Here is a 24660-nt window from a genome sequence, read left to right on the forward strand (position 1 = left end):
TTCCAAATCAAGCTTCATCTGTAAAATGTGACCATGCTATTTATTTTACAGCCACTCTGTCAGATATAAATCATCAGAGTGGGCCACCAACTGAAATGGGTATGGGGAGAAACACCTCTGGTAGTGGGGTTACTAAGAGTCTGGAAGGTTACCGTTGTGGCTTGTTCCAGCAATGCATTGAAGGGTTCCCGCCAAGGTACGGAGGCCCTCCACAACGTTAAGAAGTAACTCCTTGTGTCTTCCAACGGTGGCTCCTTGGAGGGAAGCAATGGAGCAAAATGCATCACATCCAAATAGATTATCTGCTGGAGGAATGACACACTCAGATAAACACACAAACACACACATAGCCAGAGTTTTAAAATTATCATTTAATCACAGAGCAGTCTACATTAACACGGGCGTACTGTATATTTAAACTGAAATACTCCATATTCAATTCATGTTTTTCTAATAAAAACATACAAATCTATTTTTTGTACAGTTCGATTTCATATGGCATAATCAAAAAACACATTCTTCGTAAAAAATATAAGACAACGGGAGCACTGTAAGTTCTCTGATGATGTGATGTGAAATATCAATTTACAGGTCCTGGGAGCATTGGAAGGCTTATCTCCTGTGTGTGTCCTCATGTCTTTTCAAGTTCGCTAGCGAGGAAAATTTCTTTCTACACTGGGAGCAGTGGTAAGGCTTCTCCCCTGTGTGCAATCTCTTATGTTCTTTCAGGTGACTTAACTGGGCAAAACTCTTTCCACACTGAGAGCAGTGGTAAGGCTTCTCTCCGGTGTGTGTTCTTTGATGACGTTTCAGGTGACCTAACTGTGTAAAACGCTTTGCACACTGGGAGCAGTGGTATGGCTTTTCCCCTGTATGTATTCTCTCATGTTCTTTCAGGTCCCTTGACTGGTTAAAACTCTTTCCACACTGGGAGCAGTGGTGTGGCTTTTCTCCTGTATGTATTCTCTCATGATCTTTCAGGTCCCTTGACTGGTTAAAACTCTTTCCACACTGGGAGCAGTGGTATGGCTTTTCTCCTGTATGTATTCTCTCGTGCATTTTCAGGGACCCTATCCGGGTAAAACTCTTTCCACACTGGGAGCAGTGATGAGGAGTATTTCCTGTGTGTGTCCTTTCATGTCTTTTCAGGCTCGCTGACAAGGAAAAGTTCTTTCCACACTGGGAGCATTGGAAAGGTTTATCGCCTGTGTGCGTCTTCTCATGTATTTTCAGGCATCCTGATGAGGAAAATCTCTTTACACACAAGGAGCAGGGGTAAGGCTTGTCTCCTGTGTGCATTCTCTCATGCATTTTCAGGGACCCTATCCGGGTAAAACTCTTTCCACACTGGGAGCAGTGGTAAGGTTTATCACCTGTGTGTGTCCTCTCGTGTCTTTTCATGTTCCCTAACTGGGTAAAACTCTTCGCACACTGGGAGCAGTGGTATGGTCTTGCTGGTTTGGCCATTTCTTCCTTTGGTTCCTCAGAGTCTGGTCTTTCTCCTGCCAAAAACAAACAAAGTGTTTATTTAATCATAGAGACATGAATGAAACTTCCACATGATTCCACATAATTAATCCAAATCAGATCCATTTTACAGTGTGGCTTTAGAGGAATACAGAGAGATTCTGGTAACTAGCATTAGCGCAATGACTGGAAGTCTACAGGTACAGTCGCATATGCTAAATAAAATAAGGGCTAAATAAAACAAAGGTTAAATAAAATAAGGGTTAAATAAAATAAGGGTTAAATAAAATAAGGGTAAAATAAAATAAAGAGGGAAAAAGAAAGACATCCAGTAATTTCACTAACACTAGTTATCATTGGCTCACAAAACAACCTCTTCCTTCCTGCTGCACACAGACACCATAACAACGGTATCCAGGACTGACAGAAAGAATCTCACGCTGTTCCTACATTAAAAAACAACATATTCAATGTAGAACTTCACTAGAATGTCCATACAGAGGGATTCGTCACTACATGTCATCCTTTTACAGTAGAATGTCCATACAGGGGGATTCGTCACTACATGTCATCCTTCTACAGTAGAATGTCCATACAGGGGGAGATGAGATGATAATGTAGCAATACAGAGCCTGTTCTTCCATTTACAGCTGTTATGGAGATGAGATGATAATGTAGCAATACAAAGCCTGTTCTTCTATTTACAGCTGTTATGGAGATGAGGTGATAATGTAGCAATACAGAGCCTGTTCTTCTATTTACAGCTGTTATGGAGATGAGATGATAATGAAGCAATACAGAGCCTGTTCTTCCATTTACAGCTGTTATGGAGATGAGATGATAATGGAGCAATACAGAGCCTGTTCTTCTATTTACAGCTGTTATGGAGATGATCATGTAGCAATACAGAGCCTGTTCTTCTATATGGAGATGAGATGATCATGTAGCAATACAGAGCCTGTTCTTCTATATGGAGATGAGATGATAATGGAGCAATACAGAGCTTGTTCTTCCATTTACAGCCAAATTGAATTGCCTTGAGGTTTGTGTTTTTACTGTCTTGTAAAGACAGGGGGGGTTTACCGGGACAGGCAATGTGACATCCATCACTTTATTAACAATTTATCAGCGCTGGTTAATAAAGTAGCTTAAAAAAATACTTTTCTGCTGCTTCCCCCACGGATCGGATCTGGATCCAACCAGGTCTATATGGAACCGAGACATTTGGTTTGTTCACAGGTTATGGATCCAACCAGGTCTATACGGAACCGAGACATTTGGTTTGTTCACAGGTTATGGATCCAACCAGGTCTATATGGAACAGAGACATTTGGTTTGTTCACAGGTTATGGAGCCAACCAGGTCTATATGGAACAGAGACATTTGGTTTGTTCACAGGTTATGGATCCAACCAGGTCTATATGGAACAGAGACATTTGGTTTGTTCACAGGTTATGGATCCAACCAGGTCTATACGGAAGGTTATGGATCCAACCAGGTCTATACGGAACCGAGACATTTGGTCTGTTCACAGGTTATGGATCCAACCAGGTCTATACGGAACCGAGACATTTGGTTTGTTCACAGGTTATGGATCAAACCAGGTCTATACGGAGCCGAGACATTTGGTTTGTTCACAGGTTATGGATCCAACCAGGTCTATACGGAACCGAGACATTTGGTTTGTTCACAGGTTATGGATCCAACCAGGTCTATACGGAACCGAGACATTTGGTTTGTTCACAGGTTATGGATCCAACCAGGTCTATACGGAACCGAGACATTTGGTTTGTTCACAGGTTATGGATCCAACCAGGTCTATACGGAACCGAGACATTTGGTTTGTTCACAGGTTATGGATCCAACCAGGTCTATACGGAACCGAGACATTTGGTTTGTTCACAGGTTATGGATCCAACCAGGTCTATACGGAACCGAGACATTTGGTTTGTTCACAGGTTATGGATCCAACCAGGTCTATACGGAACCGAGACATTTGGTTTGTTCACAGGTTATGGATCCAACCAGGTCTATATGGAACAGAGACATTTGGTTTGTTCACAGGTTATGGATCCAACCAGGTCTATACGGAAGGTTATGGATCCAACCAGGTCTATACGGAACCGAGACATTTGGTCTGTTCACAGGTTATGGATCCAACCAGGTCTATACGGAACCGAGACATTTGGTCTGTTCACAGGTTATGGATCCAACCAGGTCTATACGGAGCCGAGACATTTGGTTTGTTCACAGGTTATGGATCCAACCAGGTCTATACGGAACCGAGACATTTGGTTTGTTCACAGGTTATGGATCCAACCAGGTCTATACGGAACCGAGACATTTGGTTTGTTCACAGGTTATGGATCCAACCAGGTCTATACGGAACCGAGACATTTGGTTTGTTCACAGGTTATGGATCCAACCAGGTCTATACGGAACCGAGACATTTGGTTTGTTCACAGGTTATGGATCCAACCAGGTCTATACGGAACCGAGACATTTGGTTTGTTCACAGGTTATGGATCCAACCAGGTCTATACGGAACCGAGACATTTGGTTTGTTCACAGGTTATGGATCCAACCAGGTCTATACGGAACAGAGACATTTGGTTTGTTCACAGGTTATGGATCCAACCAGGTCTATACGGAACCGAGACATTTGGTTTGTTCACAGGTTATGGATCCAACCAGGTCTATACGGAACCGAGACATTTGGTTTGTTCACAGGTTATGGATCCAACCAGGTCTATACGGAACCGAGACATTTGGTTTGTTCACAGGTTATGGATCCAACCAGGTCTATACGGAACCGAGACATTTGGTTTGTTCACAGGTTATGGATCCAACCAGGTCTATACGGAACCGAGACATTTGGTTTGTTCACAGGTTATGGATCCAACCAGGTCTATACGGAACCGAGACATTTGGTTTGTTCACAGGTTATGGATCCAACCAGGTCTATACGGAACCGAGACATTTGGTTTGTTCACAGGTTATGGATCCAACCAGGTCTATATGGAACCGAGACACTTGGTTTGTTCACAGGTTATGGATCCAACCAGGTCTATACGGAACCGAGACATTTGGTTTGTTCACAGGTTATGGATCCAACCAGGTCTATATGGAACAGAGACATTTGGTTTGTTCACAGGTTATGGATCCAACCAGGTCTATATGGAACCGAGACATTTGGTTTGTTCACAGGTTATGGATCCAACCAGGTCTATACGGAACAGAGACATTTGGTTTGTTCACAGGTTATGGATCCAACCAGGTCTATATGGAACAGAGACATTTGGTTTGTTCACAGGTTATGGATCCAACCAGGTCTATACGGAACCGAGACATTTGGTTTGATCACAGGTTATGGATCCAACCAGGTCTATACGGAAGGTTATGGATCCAACCAGGTCTATACGGAAGGTTATGGATCCAACCAGGTCTATACGGAAGGTTATGGATCCAACCAGGTCTATACGGAAGGTTATGAATCCAACCAGGTCTATATGGAACCGAGACATTTGGTTTGTTCACAGGTTATGGATCCAACCAGGTCTATACGGAACCGAGACATTTGGTTTGTTCACAGGTTATGGATCCAACCAGGTCTATATGGAACAGAGACATTTGGTTTGTTCACAGGTTATGGATCCAACCAGGTCTATATGGAACAGAGACATTTGGTTTGTTCACAGGTTATGGATCCAACCAGGTCTATACGGAACCGAGACATTTGGTTTGATCACAGGTTATGGATCCAACCAGGTCTATACGGAAGGTTATGGATCCAACCAGGTCTATACGGAAGGTTATGGATCCAACCAGGTCTATACGGAAGGTTATGGATCCAACCAGGTCTATATGGAACCGAGACATTTGGTTTGTTCACAGGTTATGGATCCAACCAGGTCTATACGGAAGGTCATGGATTCAACCAGGTCTATACGGAAGGTCATGGATCCAACCAGGTCTATACGGAAGGTCATGGATCCAACCAGGTCTATACGGAAGGTCATGGATCCAACCAGGTCTATACGGAAGGTTATGGATCCAACCAGGTCTATACGGAAGGTTATGGATCCAACCAGGTCTATACGGAAGGTTATGGATCCAACCAGGTCTATACGGAAGGTTATGGATCCAACCAGGTCTATACGGAAGGTTATGGATCCAACCAGGTCTATACGGAAGGTTATGGATCCAACCAGGTCTATACGGAAGGTTATGGATCCAACCAGGTCTATACGGAAGGTTATGGATCCAACCAGGTCTATACGGAAGGTCATGGATCCACATTGAACATCCTTTGTTTTGTTTTTTTTCTGAAATAAATGGAGGAATTTCTTTTACATTCATTTATTAGTTAACGTTTTGAACTTTAAATTTCAACGTCTCCCCACCAACCATCAACCCCATTCACATGGGATTTGCGGAATGTTGCCCGGAAAAATAATAATTGGTCAACGTTTATATGGTCCCCTTTCACCCAGCTTACCTTTTACCATATTCTGGTCAGCAATTGCCTTTAATATCGCCATCGATTAGCTGCAACTGAGCAAGAGACATTCAACCTTTGACCTTGTTGTTTGCGATCGTTGTAAATGGTAAATAATTAGTCAATATTTAGCTTTTAAATTGTGTTAATTTAACTATTATTCACGGTACATACATCTTTATGTGCACCCAATATCCTTATTAATTTGGGTTTCAACACCTGAGGAAGTGGAAACTCAAATCACATTAGCTAGATCGCTACCTCTAAATAATAATACTACTCCTAACAGACCCATGGGGCGCCGGCCATGTCACCTTCACGATATATAAATCACATTAGCTAGATCGCTACCTCTAAATAATAATACTACTCCTAACAGGCCCATGGGGCGCCGGCCATGTCACCTTCATGATATATAAATCACATTAGCTAGATCGCTACCTCTAAATAATAATACTACTCCTAACAGGCCCATGGGGCGCCGGCCATGTCACCTTCATAATATATAAATCACATTAGCTAGATCTGTAAATAATAATACTACTCCTAACAGGCCCATGGGCCGCCGGCCATGTCACCTTCATAATATATAAATCACATTAGCTAGATCTCTAAATAATAATACTACTCCTAACAGGCCCATGGGGCGCCGGCCATGTCACCTTCATAATATATTTTTTGTAAGCGTCAATTTTGACCATCCCACCCAACTATAAAACCAGCCTGGAACAAACTTGGGATTGTTCATGTAATAGGAACACACACACACTGCACACACCCTTTGATTTTCCCATGAAGAACTTAAACAATTTCAACAATATTTTTTATTCAATAGCTGGCCGAATTTCACGAAACTGGCACTTGACAACAACAAAAAATAAATTGCTCTTGGATCACTAAGATTCGATTGATCTATTTCATAATAATTGTTATGTTATTTTTATGTATAAATAATAAAAGCCTAAATTACTTAAGTATCCATTTTATTTTGACTAATAAATCCTAAATATTGGTGCGTAACGGTAATGACAAGAGGGTTTTGAAACGGTAATGACAAGAGGGTTTTGAAACGGTAATGACAAGAGGGTTTCGTAACGGTAATGACAAGAGGGTTTCGTAACGGTAATGACAAGAGGGTTTCATTACGGTAATGACAAGAGGGTTTCATTACGGTAATGACAAGAGGGTTTCATTACGGTAATGACAAGAGGGTTTCATTACGGTAATGACAAGAGGGTTTCATTACGGTAATGACAAGAGGGTTTCATTACGGTAATGACAAGAGGGTTTCGTAACGGTAATGACAAGAGGGTTTCATTACGGTAATGACAAGAGGGTTTCATTACGGTAATGACAAGAGGGTTTCGTAACGGTAATGACAAGAGGGTTTCGTAACGGTAATGACAAGAGGGTTTCATTACGGTAATGACAAGAGGGTTTTGAAACGGTAATGACAAGAGGTTTTCGTAACGGTAATGACAAGAGGGTTTCATTACGGTAATGACAAGAGGGTTTCATTACGGTAATGACAAGAGGGTTTCATTACGGTAATGACAAGAGGGTTTCATTACGGTAATGACAAGAGGGTTTCGAAACGGTAATGACAAGAGGGTTTTGAAACGGTAATGACAAGAGGGTTTTGAAACGGTAATGACAAGAGGGTTTCATTACGGTAATGACAAGAGGGTTTCATTACGGTAATGACAAGAGGGTTTTGAAAGGGTAATAGACAAGAGGGTTTCGTAACGGTAATGACAAGAGGGTTTCGTAACGGTAATGACAAGAGGGTTTTGAAACGGTAATGACAAGAGGGTTTCATTACGGTAATGACAAGAGGGTTTCGTAACGGTAATGACAAGAGGGTTTCGTAACGGTAATGACAAGAGGGTTTCATTACGGTAATGACAAGAGGGTTTTGAAACGGTAATGACAAGAGGTTTTCGTAACGGTAATGACAAGAGGGTTTCATTACGGTAATGACAAGAGGGTTTCATTACGGTAATGACAAGAGGGTTTCATTACGGTAATGACAAGAGGGTTTCGTAACGGTAATGACAAGAGGGTTTTGAAACGGTAATGACAAGAGGGTTTCATTACGGTAATGACAAGAGGGTTTCATTACGGTAATGACAAGAGGGTTTCGAAACGGTAATGACAAGAGGGTTTTGAAACGGTAATGACAAGAGGGTTTTGAAACGGTAATGACAAGAGGGTTTCATTACGGTAATGACAAGAGGGTTTTGAAAGGGTAATAGACAAGAGGGTTTCGTAACGGTAATGACAAGAGGGTTTCGTAACGGTAATGATAAGCTGGTTTCAGAAATGAGCGTTGCATAGATTGCCTTCAAAAAAACTGTACTAGAAATTCAGTACCCCAATACATCATCAGACTGTGTCATTTGTTAACACCAATTTCATAATAATAAAATCACTGATCTTAATGATGACCCCTCTTATGTAAGTATTGTAATACCACGCATGTATTCAGATCCAGAGTCATCGTGGAGGTACTCAGATCCAGAGTCAACGTGGAGGTACTCAGATCCAGAGTCATCGTGGAGGTACTCAGATCCAGAGTCATCGTGGAGGTCCTCAGATCCAGAGTCATCGTGGAGGTCCTCAGATCCAGAGTCATCGCGGAGGTCCTCAGATCCAGAGTCATCGTGGAGGTACTCAGATCCAGAGTCATCGCGGAGGTACTCAGATCCAGAGTCATCGCGGAGGTCTTCAGATCCAGAGTCATCGTGGAGGTCCTCAGATCCAGAGTCATCGTGGAGGTCCTCAGATCCAGAGTCATCGTGGAGGTACTCAGATCCAGAGTCATCGTGGAGGTCCTCAGATCCAGAGTCATCGTGGAGGTCCTCAGATCCAGAGTCATCGCGGAGGTCCTCAGATCCAGAGTCATCGTGGAGGTCCTCAGATCCAGAGTCATCGTGGAGGTACTCAGATCCAGAGTCATCGTGGAGGTCCTCAGATCCAGAGTCATCGTGGAGGTACTCATATCCAGAGTCATCGTGGAGGTACTCATATCCAGAGTCATCGTGGAGGTACTCATATCCAGAGTCATCGTGGAGGTACTCAGATCCAGAGTCATCGTGGAGGTCCTCAGATCCAGAGTCATCGCGGAGGTCCTCAGATCCAGAGTCATCGTGGAGGTCCTCAGATCCAGAGTCATCGTGGAGGTCCTCAGATCCAGAGTCATCGTGGAGGTCCTCAGATCCAGAGTCATCGTGGAGGTCCTCAGATCCAGAGTCATCGTGGAGGTCCTCAGATCCAGAGTCATCGTGGAGGTTCTCAGATCCAGAGTCATCGTGGAGGTCCTCAGATCCAGAGTCATCGTGGAGGTACTCAGATCCAGAGTCATCGCGGAGGTACTCAGATCCAGAGTCATCGTGGAGGTACTCAGATCCAGAGTCATCGTGGAGAAGAAACTAAAGTCTGTGGGCGTAGCGTTTGGACCGGAGCAAGGACATTGGGTAGCCGTCTGAAACAGAGAACGCCTTGTTGTATTTTTGCCGATAGTTCAGCAACTTCTGCTGCTCTCTTGGTGTGGTGCAAAGTGAAGTACGCCTCTGTTTCATGAAGCTGCCGAAGCAGTTCTTCCATTGCCAGGAGAAATGGTAATGCATGTTAATATACAGTACCAGTCAAAAGTTTGGACACACCTACTCATTCAAGGGCTTTTCTTTATTTTCACAATTTTCTACATTGTAGAATAATAGTGAAGACATCAAAACTATGACATAACACATATGGAATCATGTAGTAACCCCCCCAAAAAACGTGTTAAACAAATCAAAATATCTTTTATATTTGAGATTCTTCAGAAAGCCACCCTTTGCCTTGATGACAGATTTGCTTTACTCTTGGCATTCTGTGGACGGGTCTCGGGTCTGTTCCTACTTTATTATGTCGGTAGGTTTGTATCTTTAGTCGCATACGAGATCTCAGACAGAACGGGCAAGTGATGACACTTGGGTGAATGATGCGTCTTGCCGTAGAGATCCGGCATTTACATAATCACTAATGTGAACTGATGTACATGCAGTCCAATCCTGTTCTGGCCACCGGGTCATACTGTTCACCCAGTAACTAATGTGAACTGATGTACAGTCTAATCCTGTTCTGTACACTGGGTCATACTGTTCACCCAGTAACTAATGTGAACTGATGTACATGCAGTACATGCAGTCTAATCCTGTTCTGTACACCGGGTCATACTGTTCACCCAGTAACTTAGACTACAGTGATGCTGACATGCCATCAATGACGATACAGTCAGAATCTTTCTGGACTTCGTTTTATTTATTTATTAAGGTTCCCCTGAACTAGCAATGCAAAACGTTATGTTTGGCGTAAAAGCAACACAGCTCATCACCCTGAACACACCATCCCCACTGTCAAACATGGTGGTGGCAGCATCATGGTTTGGGCCTGCTTTTCTTCAGCAGGGACAGGGAAGATGGTTAAAATTGATGGGAAGATGGATGGAGCCAAATACAGGACCATTCTGGAAGAAAACCTGATGGAGTCTGCAAAAGACCTGAGACTGGGACGGAGATTTGTCTTCCAACAAGACAATGATCCAAAACATAAAGCAAAATCTACAATGGAATGGTTAAAAAATAAACATATCCAGGTGTTAGAATGGCCAAGTCAAAGTCCAGACCTGAATCCAATCGAGAATCTTTGGAAAGAACTGAAAACTGCTGTTCACAAATGCTCTCCAACCAACCTCACTGAGCTCGAGCTGTTTTGCAAGGAGGAATGGGAAAAAATGTCAGTCTCTCGATGTGCAAAACTGATGGAGACATACCCCAAGCGACTTACAGCTGTAATCGCAGCAAAACGTGGCGCTACAAAGTATTAACTTAAGGGGGCTGAATAATTTTGCACGCCCAATTTTTCAGTTTTTGATTTGTTAAAAAAGTTTTAAATATCCAATAAATGTCGTTCCACTTCATGATTGTGTCCCACTTGTTGTTGATTCTTCACAAAAAAATACAGTTTTATATCTTTATGTTTGAAGCCTGAAATGTGGCAAAACGTCGCAAAGTTCAAGGGGGCCGAATACTTTCGCAAGGCACTGTATATCACATACCCAGACAAACATATATCACATACCCAGACCCAGGCCCAGACAAACATATATCACATACCCAGGCCCAGACAAACATATATCACATACCCAGGCCCAGACAAACATATATCACATACCCAGACAAACATATATCACATACCCAGACCCAGACAAACATATATCACATACCCAGACAAACATATATCACATACCCAGACCCAGACAAACATATATCACATACCCAGACCCAGGCCCAGACAAACATATATCACATACCCAGGCCCAGACAAACATATATCACATACCCAGACAAACATATATCACATACCCAGACCCAGGCCCAGACAAACATATATCACATACCCAGGCCCAGACAGACATATACCACAGTGGTATCACAACCACCACATAATCACATAATCATATAATACAACATCTATTATAAAACAATGTCTCTCTTCACACTCCCCGTCCTGCCGTAAGGTGTTCTTTAGTCTGGTTTTAATCTCTTTTTATTGTTATCTTGAGTTACCTGGGTGACAGAGAGTTCTATTTAATACTGTCTATCTTGAGTTACCTGGGTGACAGAGAGTTCTATTTAATACTGTCTATCTTGAGTTACCTGGGTGACAGAGTTCTATTTAATACTGTCTATCTTGAGTTACCTGGGTGACAGAGAGTTCTATTTAATACTGTCTATCTTGAGTTACCTGGGTGACAGAGAGTTCTATTTAATAATGTCTATCTTGAGTTACCTGGGTGACAGAGAGTTCTATTTAATACTGTCTATCTTGAGTTACCTGGGTGACAGAGAGTTCTATTTAATACTGTCTATCTTGAGTTACCTGGGTGACAGAGAGTTCTATTTAATACTGTCTATCTTGAGTTACCTGGGTGACAGAGAGTTCTATTTAATACTGTCTATCTTGAGTTACCTGGGTGACAGAGAGTTCTATTTAATACTGTCTATCTTGAGTTACCTGGGTGACAGAGAGTTCTATTTAATACTGTCAATCTTGAGTTACCTGGGTGACAGAGAGTTCTATTTAATACTGTCTATCTTGAGTTACCTGGGTGACAGAGAGTTCTATTTAATACTGTCTATCTTGAGTTACCTGGGTGACAGAGAGTTCTATTTAATACTGTCTATCTTGAGTTACCTGGGTGACAGAGAGTTCTATTTAACACTGTCTATCTTGAGTTACCTGGGTGACAGAGAGTTATATTTAATACTGTCTATCTTGAGTTACCTGGGTGACAGAGAGTTCTATTTAATACTGTCTATCTTGAGTTACCTGGGTGACAGAGAGTTCTATTTAATACTGTCTATCTTGAGTTACCTGGGTGACAGAGAGTTATATTTAATACTGTCTATCTTGAGTTACCTGGGTGACAGAGAGTTATATTTAATACTGTCTATCTTGAGTTACCTGGGTGACAGAGAGTTCTATTTAATACTGTCTATCTTGAGTTACCTGGGTGACAGAGAGTTCTATTTAATACTGTGCTTTTCCTAGCCTCTGTTCTGGACCTGGGACTGTGAAGAGACCACTGGTTGCATGTCTTGTGTAGAACCCATGAATGTTCAAACTGTGTGCTGACTGGTTGAAACGGACAGTCGTTACATTCAACACATCAACACCTCACACAAAAGACCAATAGTGATGCAGTCAATCTCGCCTCAACTTTGAGCCAGGAGAGATTAACATGTCATGTCATTGTCATTCTCCCTCCTTGTACATCTAAGTGCTGTCGGTGCCTCCTCCGACAGGTCGACTTTCGGCTACTTTTACCTTACCTCACCAACAGTATCTTTGCCTTTAGCTCGTTGACTAGTTACACAAATGAACTCAATGAAACAAAACAACAAAATTCAAGAGGTTTCAAAGTTAGAATAAAACAACGATATAAAATCTAATAATCGATCATTTGAATTGGACCCAGATCATATAATTAATGTCTAAGGGTTCACACTTCAATCAATTATAATCCATAGATCACAATAAAATACACATTTTAAAATATGATTTTAGACTAGATTGTACAAACTCCTCCCATCCCTGCTCCTTACTGGCTAGCCACACCTGAAAGGGGTGGGGCTAGCCATTGAAATGCCCACATCTGCAGTCATCAGTCCTCTTTCAACCAAACCAGCATGGAACCCTAGAGATGTGTTATTGACTGTGACTATGGACCAGCATGGAACCCTAGAGATGTGTTATTGACTGTGACTATGGACCAGCATGGAACCCTAGAGATGTGTTATTGACTGTGACTATGGACCAGCATGGAACCCTAGAGATGTGTTATTGACTGTGACTATGGACCAGCATGGAACCCTAGAGATGTGTTATTGGCTGTGAGTATGGAACCCTAGAGATGTGTTATTGGCTGTGAGTATGTAACCCTAGAGATGTGTTATTGACTGTGACTATGGACCAGCATGGAACCCTAGAGATGTGTTATTGGCTGTGAGTATGGAACCCTAGAGATGAGTTATTGACTGTGACTATGGAACCCTAGAGATGTGTTATTGACTGTGAGTATGGACCAGCATGGAACCCTAGGGATGTGTTATTGACTGTGACTATGGACCAGCATGGAACCCTAGAGATGTGTTATTGGCTGTGAGTATGGAACCCTAGAGATGTGTTATTGACTGTGACTATGGACCAGCATGGAACCCTAGAGATGTGTTATTGGCTGTGACTATGGACCAGCATGGAACCCTAGAGATGTGTTATTGACTGTGAGTATGGACCAGCATGGAATCCTAGATACAGTTGAGGTCGTAAGTTTTTCAACCACTCCACACATTTATTATTAACAAACTATAGTTTTGGCAAGTCAGTTAGGACATCTACTTTGTGCATGACACAAGTAATTTTTCCAACATTTGTTTACAGACAGATTATTTCACTTATATATCACTATCACAATTCAGTGGGTCAGAAGTTGACATACACTATGTTGACTTTGCCTTTAAACAGCTTGGAAAATTCCAGAAAATTATGTCATGGCTTTAGAAGCTTCTGATAGACTAATTGACATCATTTGTGTGGATGTATTTCAAGGCCTACCTTCAAACTCAGTGCCTCTTTGCTTGACATCATGAGAAAATCAAAAGAAATCAGCCAAGACCTCAGAAAAAAAATTGTAGACCTCCACAAGTCTGGTTCATCCGTGGGAGCAATTTCCAAATGCCTGAAGGTACCACGTTCATCTGTACAAACAATATTACGCAAGTATAAACACCATGGGACCATGCAGCCGTCATACCGCTCAGGAAGGAGACATGTTCTGTCTCCTAGAGATGAACGTACATTGGTGCGAAAAGTGCAAATCAATCCCAGAACAGCAGCAAAGGACCTTGTGAAGATGCTGGAGGAAACAGGTACAAAAGTATCTATATCCACAGTAAAACGAGTTCTATATTGACATAACCTGAAAGGCCGCTCAGCAAGGAAGAAGCCACTGCTCCAAAACTGCCATAAAAAAGCCAGACTACGGTTTGCAACTGCACATGGGGACAAAGATCGTACTTTTTGGAGAAATGTCCTCTGGTCTGATGAAACAAAAATAGAACTGTTTGGCCATAATGACCATCATTATTTTTGGAGGAAAAAGGGGGAGGCTTGCAAGCCGAAGAACACCATCCCAACTGTGAAGCACGGGGTGACAGCATCATGTTGTGTGGGTACTTTGCTGCAGGAGGGACTGTTGCACTTCACTAAATAAATGGCATCAAAGGAAGGTAAATTATATGGATATATTGAAACAGCATCTCATGACATCAGTCAGGAAGTTAAAGCTTGGTTGCAAACGGGTCTTCCAAATGGACAATGGTCCCAAGCACACTTCCAAAGTTGTGGCAAAATTACTTAACTGGACAACAAAGTCAAGGTATTGGAGTGGCCATCACAAAGCCCTGACCTCAATCCTATAGAAAATGTGTGGGCAGAACTGAAAAAGAGTGTGCGAGCAAGGAGGCCTACAAACCTGACCCAGTTACACCATCTCTGTCAGGAGGAATGGGCCAAAATTCACCCAACTTATTGTGGGAAGCTTGTGGAAGGCTACCCAAAATGTTTGACCCAGATTAAACAATTTTAAGGCAATGCTACCAAATACTAATTGAGTGTATGTGAACTTCTGACCCACTGGGAATGTGAAGAAAGAAATAAAAGCGTAAATAAATAACTCTCTCTACTATTATTCTGACATTTCACATTCTTAACTGACCTGACTTAACTGATCCTAACTGACCTAAGACAGGGCATTTTTACAAGGATTTAATGTCAGGAATTGTGAAAAACTGAGTTTAAATATATTTGGCTAAGGTGTATGTTAGTAAGGTTTCATATCAACAATTAGATTTATATTTTAGAGTAAGGTTTCATGTAAAAAAAATTGATTTATGTGAGTAAGGTTTCATATCAACAATTAGATTTATATTTTAGAGTAAGGTTTCATATCAACAATTAGATTTATATTTTAGAGTAAGGTTTCATATCAACAATTTGATCGATATTTGTGAGTAAGGTTTCATATCAACAATTTGATCGATATTTATGTGAGTAAGGTTTCATATCAACAATTTGATCGATATTTGTGAGTAAGGTTTCATGAAAAACAGTATGACTTCAAGTTGTATAAACAAAAACACAAATTCCCAGTCAGAAACACAAGTCAGAACACAGCCTCTCTATTCTCTCATGTGATTTCAGGTCCTCTGACTGAGAAAATGTCTTTCCACATTGAGAGCAGTGGAAAGGCTTCTCTCCTGAATGTGTTCTTTCATGTGATTTCAGGTGCTTTAACTGGTTAAAACTCTTCCCACATTGGGAGCAGTGGTAAGACTTCTTTCCAGAGTGTATTCTGTTATGTATTTTCAGGCTTCCTAACTGGGTGAAACTCTTGCCACACTGAGAACATTGGTAAGGCTTTTCTCCTGTGTGTATTCTCTCATGCCTTTTCATGTTAACTAACAAGGTAAAACTCTTTCCACATTGGGAACATTGGAATGGCTTTTCTCCTGTGTGTATTCTCTCATGCCTTTTCATGTTAACTAACACGGTAAAACTCTTTCCACATTGGGAACATTGGAAAGGCTTTTCTCCCGTGTGTGTCCTCTCGTGCTCTTGAAGGTTCCGTAACTTCATAAAACTCTTTCCACAATGGGAACAGTGGTGTCGTCTTGCCGGTTTGGGAGTCTCTGGTTCTGGTTTCCCTGAAGGACTCTTCCCGCTATCGGAGAATCTCTTCCTACTGGAGTGAGAATCTGGTCTCTTTCCTGCCAAATACATATTATTTTGTTAAACAAAGACCTGAATGAAACCTGAAACATGATACAACTTTATTTCTATTAGGGTTGCAAAAACCCAGGTAGCTTTTCACAAAAAATCCCAAGTTTTCCAGATATCCTGGTTGGGGGTAGAGGTCTTCACGGGTCCAAAAAGTTGGACCCGTTCTGAAAAGGGACCTGGGGTTCTACCACCCGGATCCGAAAGGGACCTGGGGTTCTATCACCCGGATCCGAAAGGGACCTGGGGTTCTACCACCCGGATCCGAAAGGGACCTTGGGTTCTACCACCCGGATCCTAAAGGGACCTGGGGTTCTACCACCCGGATCCTAAAGGGACCTGGGGTTCTACCACCCGGATCCTAAAGGGACCTGGGGTTCTACCATTTTTTTAAAACTACTTTATTATCTGAAGCTGACAGAGTAGGAGAAGAGCGGGAGAGGGGCCGTACTATGAAAGCCCGGGCTACAGTAGACTAATAGCTACCATTACTAGGTTATTTATCAAATAAGATTACGTAGTACCTGTCTTGGACTAAAAACCCAGGAGAAACTAGTTAAGCTACATAGCTACGGTTAGCTAGCTACTCTAATTCAGGCCGGGAGTGCATACGCTTTCCGATCCTACAGTTGCAAACAACAACAACAACTCCAATTCAGACTATTAGGTAGCAGTCTACCTGTTGGCTCTTGGTCGTTGCAGACTATCCTTCTCCTTGACCTTTTATTCCGTCATTTTAATTCCATCTTCTATTAATGAATCCATTTTGCTGTTTGCCTACAATCCTAAGTGACTTGACCAGCCACTACTGAAGTGCTTTAGTAGAAGAAAGAGATGAACTGAACTGAACGTTGATCCTCCCCATCGGGCTTCTGTTTTCCAAACTGAGTTCCTGTCCTGATTGGTTAACATGTTGTGCAGAAGGGCGTGCCACGGGAGGAAAACGCAAGGTCATGTGTCTCCTAACTTTTGCCACACAGAGAGGATCTGTAGCCTAGCGCTGCTTTGATCACTTGTGATTGGACAACAACAAGCGTCATGTGCAACGCTCCACTTTCGTGAAAAGCAGAAGAGCAGCAACAGAAATGATTTAAAAAATAAATAAAATGTATCTCTCTAATGCAGAAGTCACGTTCAGATCTGTATGGGCCCTTCTCTCTCTACTGCAGAAGTCACGTTCAGATCTGTATGGGCCCTTCTCTCTCTACTGCAGAAGTCACGTTCAGATCTGTATGGGCCCTTCTCTCTCTACTGCAGAAGTCACATTCAGATCTGTATGGGCCCTTCTCTCTCTCTACTGCAGAAGTCACGTTCAGATCTGTATGGGCCCTTCTCTCTCTACTGCAGAAGTCACGTTCAGATCTGTATGGGCCCTTCTCTCTCTACTGCAGAAGCCACGTTCAGATCTGTATGGGCCCTTCTCTCTCTACTGCAGAAGCCACGTTCAGATCTGTATGGGCCCTTCTCTCTCTACTGCAGAGGCCACGTTCAGATCTGTATGGGCCCTTCTCTCTCTACTGCAGAAGTCACGTTCAGATCTGTATGGGCCCTTCTCTCTCTACTGCAGAAGCCACGTTCAGATCTGTATGGGCCCTTCTCTCTCTACTGCAGAAACCACGTTCAGATCTGTATGGGCCCTTCTCTCTCTACTGCAGAAGCCACGTTCAGATCTGTATGGGCCCTTCTCTCTCTACTGCAGAAGTCACGTTCAGATCTGTATGGGCCATTCTCTCTCTACTGCAGAAGTCACGTTCAGATCTGTATGGGCCCTTCTCTCTCTACTGCAGAAGCCACGTTCAGATCTGTATGGGCCCTTCTCTCTCTACTGCAGAAGTCACGTTCAGATCTGTATGGGCCCTTCTCTCTCTACTGCAGAAACCACTTTCAGATCTGTATGGGCCCTTCTCTCTCTACTGCAGAAGTCACGTTCAGATCTGTATGGGCCCTTCTCTCTCTACTGCAAAAGCCACGTTCAGATCTGTATGGGCCCTTCTCTCTCTACTGCAAAAGCCACGTTCAGATCTGTATGGGCCCTTCTCTCTCTACTGCAGAGGCCACGTTCAGATCTGTATGGGCCCTTCTCTCTCTACTCCACGTTCAGATCTGTATGGGCCCTTCTCTCTCTACTCCACGTTCAGATCTGTATTTGCCCTTCTCTCTCTACTGCAGAAGCCACGTTCAGATCTGTATGGGCCCTTCTCTCTCTACTGCAGAAGTCACGTTCAGATCTGTATGGGCCCTTCTCTCTGTACTGCAGAAGCCACGTTCAGATCTGTATGGGCCCTTCTCTCTCTACTGCAGAAGCCACGTTCAGATCTGTATGGGCCCTTCTCTCTCTACTGCAGAAGCCACGTTCAGATCTGTATGGGCCCTTCTCTCTCTACTGCAGAAGTCACGTTCAGATCTGTATGGGCCCTTCTCTCTCTACTGCAAAAGCCACGTTCAGATCTGTATGGGCCCTTCTCTCTCTACTGCAGAGGCCACGTTCAGATCTGTATGGGCCCTTCTCTCTCTACTCCACGTTCAGATCTGTATGGGCCCTTCTCTCTCTACTCCACGTTCAGATCTGTATGGGCCCTTCTCTCTCTACTGCAGAAGTCACGTTCAGATCTGTATGGGCCATTCTCTCTCTACTGCAGAAGTCACGTTCAGATCTGTATGGGCCCTTCTCTCTCTACTGCAGAAGCCACGTTCAGATCTGTATGGGCCCTTCTCTCTCTACTGCAGAAGTCACGTTCAGATCTGTATGGGCTCTTCTCTCTCTACTGCAGAAACCACTTTCAGATCTGTATGGGCCCTTCTCTCTCTACTGCAGAAGTCACGTTCAGATCTGTATGGGCCCTTCTCTCTCTACTGCAAAAGCCACGTTCAGATCTGTATGGGCCCTTCTCTCTCTACTGCAAAAGCCACGTTCAGATCTGTATGGGCCCTTCTCTCTCTACTGCAGAGGCCACGTTCAGATCTGTATGGGCCCTTCTCTCTCTACTCCACGTTCAGATCTGTATGGGCCCTTCTCTCTCTACTCCACGTTCAGATCTGTATTTGCCCTTCTCTCTCTACTGCAGAAGCCACGTTCAGATCTGTATGGGCCCTTCTCTCTCTACTGCAGAAGTCACGTTCAGATCTGTATGGGCCCTTCTCTCTGTACTGCAGAAGCCACGTTCAGATCTGTATGGGCCCTTCTCTCTCTACTGCAGAAGCCACGTTCAGATCTGTATGGGCCCTTCTCTCTCTACTGCAGAAGCCACGTTCAGATCTGTATGGGCCCTTCTCTCTCTACTGCAGAAGTCACGTTCAGATCTGTATGGGCCCTTCTCTCTCTACTGCAAAAGCCACGTTCAGATCTGTATGGGCCCTTCTCTCTCTACTGCAGAGGCCACGTTCAGATCTGTATGGGCCCTTCTCTCTCTACTCCACGTTCAGATCTGTATGGGCCCTTCTCTCTCTACTCCACGTTCAGATCTGTATGGGCCCTTCTCTCTGTACTGCAGAAGCCACGTTCAGATCTGTATGGGCCCTTCTCTCTCTACTGCAGAAGCCACGTTCAGATCTGTATGGGCCCTTCTCTCTCTACTGCAGAAGCCACGTTCAGATCTGTATGGGCCCTTCTCTCTCTACTGCAGAAGCCACGTTCAGATTTGTATGGGCCCTTCTCTCTCTACTCCACGTTCAGATCTGTATGGGCTCTTCTCTCTCTACTGCAGAAGCCACGTTCAGATCTGTATGGGCCCTTCTCTCTCTACTGCAGAAGCCACGTTCAGATCTGTATGGGCCCTTCTCTCTCTACTGCAGAAGTCACGTTCAGATCTGTATGGGCCCTTCTCTCTCTACTGCAGAAGCCACGTTCAGATCTGTATGGGCCCTTCTCTCTCTACTGCAGAAGCCACGTTCAGATCTGTATGGACCCTTCTCTCTCTAATGCAGAAGCCACGTTCAGATCTGTATGGGCCCTTCTCTCTCTACTGCAGAAGCCACGTTCAGATCTGTATGGGCCCTTCTCTCTCTACTGCAGAATCCACGTTCAGATCTGTATGGGCCCTTCTCTCTCTACTGCAGAAGCCACGTTCAGATCTGTATGGGCCCTTCTCTCTCTACTGCAGAGGCCACGTTCAGATCTGTATGGGCCCTTCTCTCTCTACTCCACGTTCAGATCTGTATGGGCCCTTCTCTCTCTACTGCAAAAGCCACGTTCAGATCTGTATGGGCCCTTCTCTCTCTACTCCACGTTCAGATCTGTATGGGCCCTTCTCTCTCTACTCCACGTTCAGATCTGTATGGGCCCTTCCGGACGAGTCAGTTAAAATCACACCCTCAGACTGAAGTATGTTGCAAACGATAGAACAGTGGAATAATTCAGTTTGAGCCGACAGGGAGGAGGTCAGAGACCTGTCCATGTGGTGCCAGGACAACAACCTCTCCCTCAACGTGATCAAGACAAAGGAGATGATTATGGACTACAGGAAAAAGAGGACCGAGCACACCCCCATTCTCATCGATGGGCCTGCAGTGGAGCAGGTTGAGAGCTTCAAGTTCCTTGGTTTTCCACATCATCAACAAACTAACATGGTTCAAGCACACCAAGACACCTGTGAAGAGGGCACGGTAAAACCTATTCCCCCTCAGGAGACTGAAAATATTTGGCATAGGTCCTCAGATCCTCAAAAGGTCCTACAGCAGCACCAGCGAGAGCATCCTGACTGGTTGCATCACTGTCTGGTATGGCAACTGCTTGACCTCCGCCCGCAAGGAACAACAGAGGGTAGTGCGAACGGCCCAGTACATCACGGGGGCCAAGCTTCCTGCCGTCCAGGACCTCTATACTAGGTGGTGTCAGAGGAAGGCCCTAAAAAATGTCAAAGACTCCAGCCACCCTAATCATAGACTGTTCTCTCTGCTACCGCACGGCAAGCGGTACCGGAACGCCAAGTCTAGGTCCAAGAGGCTTCTAAACAGCTTCAACCCCCAAGCCCCACTATAGGTAGGGGTTATAACAGGTGGGATATCTAACAACACTATAGGTAGGGGTTATAACAGGTAGGATATCTAACAACACTATAGGTAGGTGTTATAACAGGTAGGATACCTAACAACACTATAGGTAGGTGTTATAACAGGTAGGATATCTAACAACACTATAGGTAGGTGTTATAACAGGTAGGATATCTAACAACACTATAGGTAGGTGTTATAACAGGTAGGATATCTAATAACACTATAGGTAGGTGTTATAACAGGTAGGATATCTAATAACACTATAGGTAGGTGTTATAACAGGTAGGATATCTAATAACACTATAGGTAGGTGTTATAACAGGTAGGATATCTAATAACACTATAGGTAGTTGTTTTAACAGGTAGGATATCTAACAACACTATAGGTGTTATAACAGGTGCTCATGTCAAAATAGGGGGATATCTTTCTTTAAGTGGTGGGGTTGCTCTTTGCTATAACACAAACTCCAGATTGTGGCTTTATGTTAATTACATGGGGTTTATACACCCATGTTTATTGACAACCCCTATTTAACCCCTACTGCTTTCACCTATAGGTGGTCCTAGTAAATAATGAAAGTTACCAGCACAGCCACTGACGATTTTATTAACTTATTCTCATTACCGAAACGAGCCTAAAAATTATGTGGTAATGAGAAATGTGTGTTTTGGTAAAGAGAGGCCCTCAGCTTCATCTGGAAGAAATAGGAGACAGATGTTATGAGTCAGTAAACTACTGACCACATCACTAAAGCCCATTCATGCCTCCATGTTGGTAAGGTAATGGTTCTCTAAGTGTTGACCACATCACTAAAGCCCATTCATGCCTCCATGTTGGTAAGGTAATGGTTCTCTAAGTGTTTACCACATCACTAAAGCCCATTCATGTCTCCATGTTGGTAAGGTAATGGTTCTCTAAGTGCTGACCACATCACTAAAGCCCATTCATACCTCCATGTTGGTAAGGTAATGGTTCTCTAAGTGTTGACCACATCACTAAAGCCCAACATCTCCATGTTGGTAAGGTAATGGTTCTCTAAGTGTTGACCACATCACTAAAGCCCATTCATGCCTCCATGTTGATAAGGTAATGGTTCTCTAAGTGTTGACCACATCACTAAAGCCCATTCATGTCTCCATGTTGATAAGGTAATGGTTCTCTAAGTGTTGACCACATCACTAAAGCCCAACATCTCCATGTTGGTAAGGTAATGGGTCTCTTAAGTTTTTCCCAATCTAATCTTTTTTGTCATTTTGGTAATGTCAAGGTCAAGTGTCGTAAAGGGGGTGTTTGAGAATAAGATCCTCATTCTGAACGCATAAGTGAAAAATGTTAACGAACTTGGGCTCATCTCAGTGCTCCTCCACTAGACGATGCATCATGGGTGAATAAAACTGAATAAAAACAAATATTGGAGTTTTTTTACAGCAACTTGAACAAGTGTTACAGTAATGAGAAATATGTCCACTTACACGTTTTTATACAAATATTCGTAACTTTTAAATTTCAACACCTCGTCTTCAAACATGTGACTGAACAATCTTCAAGGACTGAAGAGTTTGTTTCCCCGTTTTTAAGACACTACTTACTGGTGTTACTCAGATCTCCCGTCTCCTCTTCCTCCTCTTTCAACGTGACAGTAATCTGCCCCTCCTCTTCCTCCTCTTTCAACGTGACAGTAATCTGCCCCTCCTCTTCTTCCTCTTTCAACGTGACAGTAATCTGCCCCTCCTCTTCTTCCTCTTTCAACGTGACAGTAATCTGCCCCTCCTCTTCTTCCTCTTTCAACGTGACAGTAATCTGCCCCTCCATCTTCACTCCAAAAACTTCTGCCTCCTCTTGTTTAACAGTAACATCCTCCTCTTTCACTCTGAAAGCTTCTTTCTCTTCTTTCACAGTAACAGCCTCCTCTTCTTTCACAGTAACAGCCTCCTCTTCTTTCACAGTAACAGCCTCCTCTTCTTTCACTGTAACTGCCTCCTCTTCTTTCACTGTAACAGCCTCCTCTTCTTTCACTCTGAAAGCTTCAATCGCTTCTTCTTTCACAGTAACAGACTCATCCTCTACTTCTTGTTTAACTGTGTCAGCCTCTTCTTCTTTCTCTGTCCAGCAGACCTCTTCTTCTTCAGCAGGAGTGGAGTAGCTTAGTGAACTCATGGTCGGGGATGTTAACTAGCTAGCTACTTAGCATTAGCGATTAGCCTAGTGCAAAACTAACTTAGCAAGCTAGCTACCTGACAAACAACGTAAATATTAACGTTACATTAAATGGGCAAACAAGTAGACACGACAGAAGTATGTTTAAAACACAGTGACTGTTTTCGATAATGTTGGATACGGAGGTGGCCGACGAACGGTTGTTACTGTTGATGAAGTGTCCCGTCCACTACATTAGACGTCACACTAGAAGTATCGCCTGAAATCTGCACATCTGCCATCTGCTGACTGGAGTGGGTAACGCGGTAGTATTTATTTTATTTTGGGGGGGAAACATTTGTTTCATAGAAGTGTGATATTTTATGTAAACGTACACGCGTGTGTTCATGAATTAGTGCAGATTTTGTAAAGAGGGAATTTAAATACTATACTACACAACAGTAGTAGGTCTGATTACCAACAATGACGAGACATCAACAAAGCTGGGACCGAGAGACTGAAAAACAGCTTCTATCTCAAGGCCATCATTTTTAATCAATCACTGAGCTGGTTAATACCCGTTTACTCAACCCTACACCTTAGAGGCTGTATGTACATAGACATGGAATCACTGGTCACTTAAACAAATGTTTACATACTTTTGTACCCACCTCATATGCATATACTGTATTCTACAGTATTTTAGTCTTTGCCACTCCGACATCGCTCATCCTAATATTTATATATTTCTTAATTCCATTATTTTACTTTTAGACGTGTGTGCATTGTTGTGAATCGTTAGATACTACTGCACTGTTGGAGCTAGGAACACAATCATATCGCTACACCCGCAATAACATCGGCTAAATATGTGTATGTGGCCAATACAATTGGATTTGATTTTAAAGAGCATCTGTATGAGCATTTAAGCCCTAGTTCATGCAGCGCTCTATCGCCGCACCAAACAAACAAAAATATGTAACTTTCTCTTAGGAAAGATTAGCGACAGAGTGGCCTTTCGGCTCAAACTTAATTATTCCACTGTTCTGTCGTTAGCAACATACTTCAGTCTGAGACTGACATCATTGAAGTCGATTGTTGTGACGTCTAAATGTGGGGTGTTGCAGAAAACAAAGTAATCAACGATTGGCTCATCCTCAACCAATCAGAGTAACAACGCCAG

The 24660-nt window shown here is 43.2% G+C and overlaps 1 protein-coding gene across 2 annotated transcripts; it reads right to left on the reverse strand.

Annotated features, from left to right (window-relative positions):
* Positions 1-387: 387 nt before the first annotated feature.
* On the reverse strand, positions 388-23789 carry LOC110515504 (zinc finger protein 436-like). Of its 2 annotated transcripts, none has more exons than XM_036972712.1 (2): positions 22931-23789; positions 388-1502 (listed from the first exon to the last, which is right to left on the reverse strand). In XM_036972712.1, exons 1-2 carry the CDS (start codon positions 23496-23498, stop codon positions 613-615), a joined length of 1458 nt encoding a protein of 485 aa, XP_036828607.1. In that variant the 5' UTR covers positions 23499-23789; the 3' UTR covers positions 388-612. The 2 variants fall into 2 exon arrangements, with proteins under 2 accessions (XP_036828607.1, XP_036828608.1); XM_036972713.1 differs by lacking the exon at positions 388-1502 and adding an exon at positions 15296-16338.
* Between the last annotated feature and the right edge of the window lie 871 nt (positions 23790-24660).

This window comes from Oncorhynchus mykiss, unplaced genomic scaffold (assembly GCF_013265735.2).
Source record: "Oncorhynchus mykiss isolate Arlee unplaced genomic scaffold, USDA_OmykA_1.1 un_scaffold_190, whole genome shotgun sequence".
NCBI lineage: Eukaryota > Metazoa > Chordata > Actinopteri > Salmoniformes > Salmonidae > Oncorhynchus > Oncorhynchus mykiss.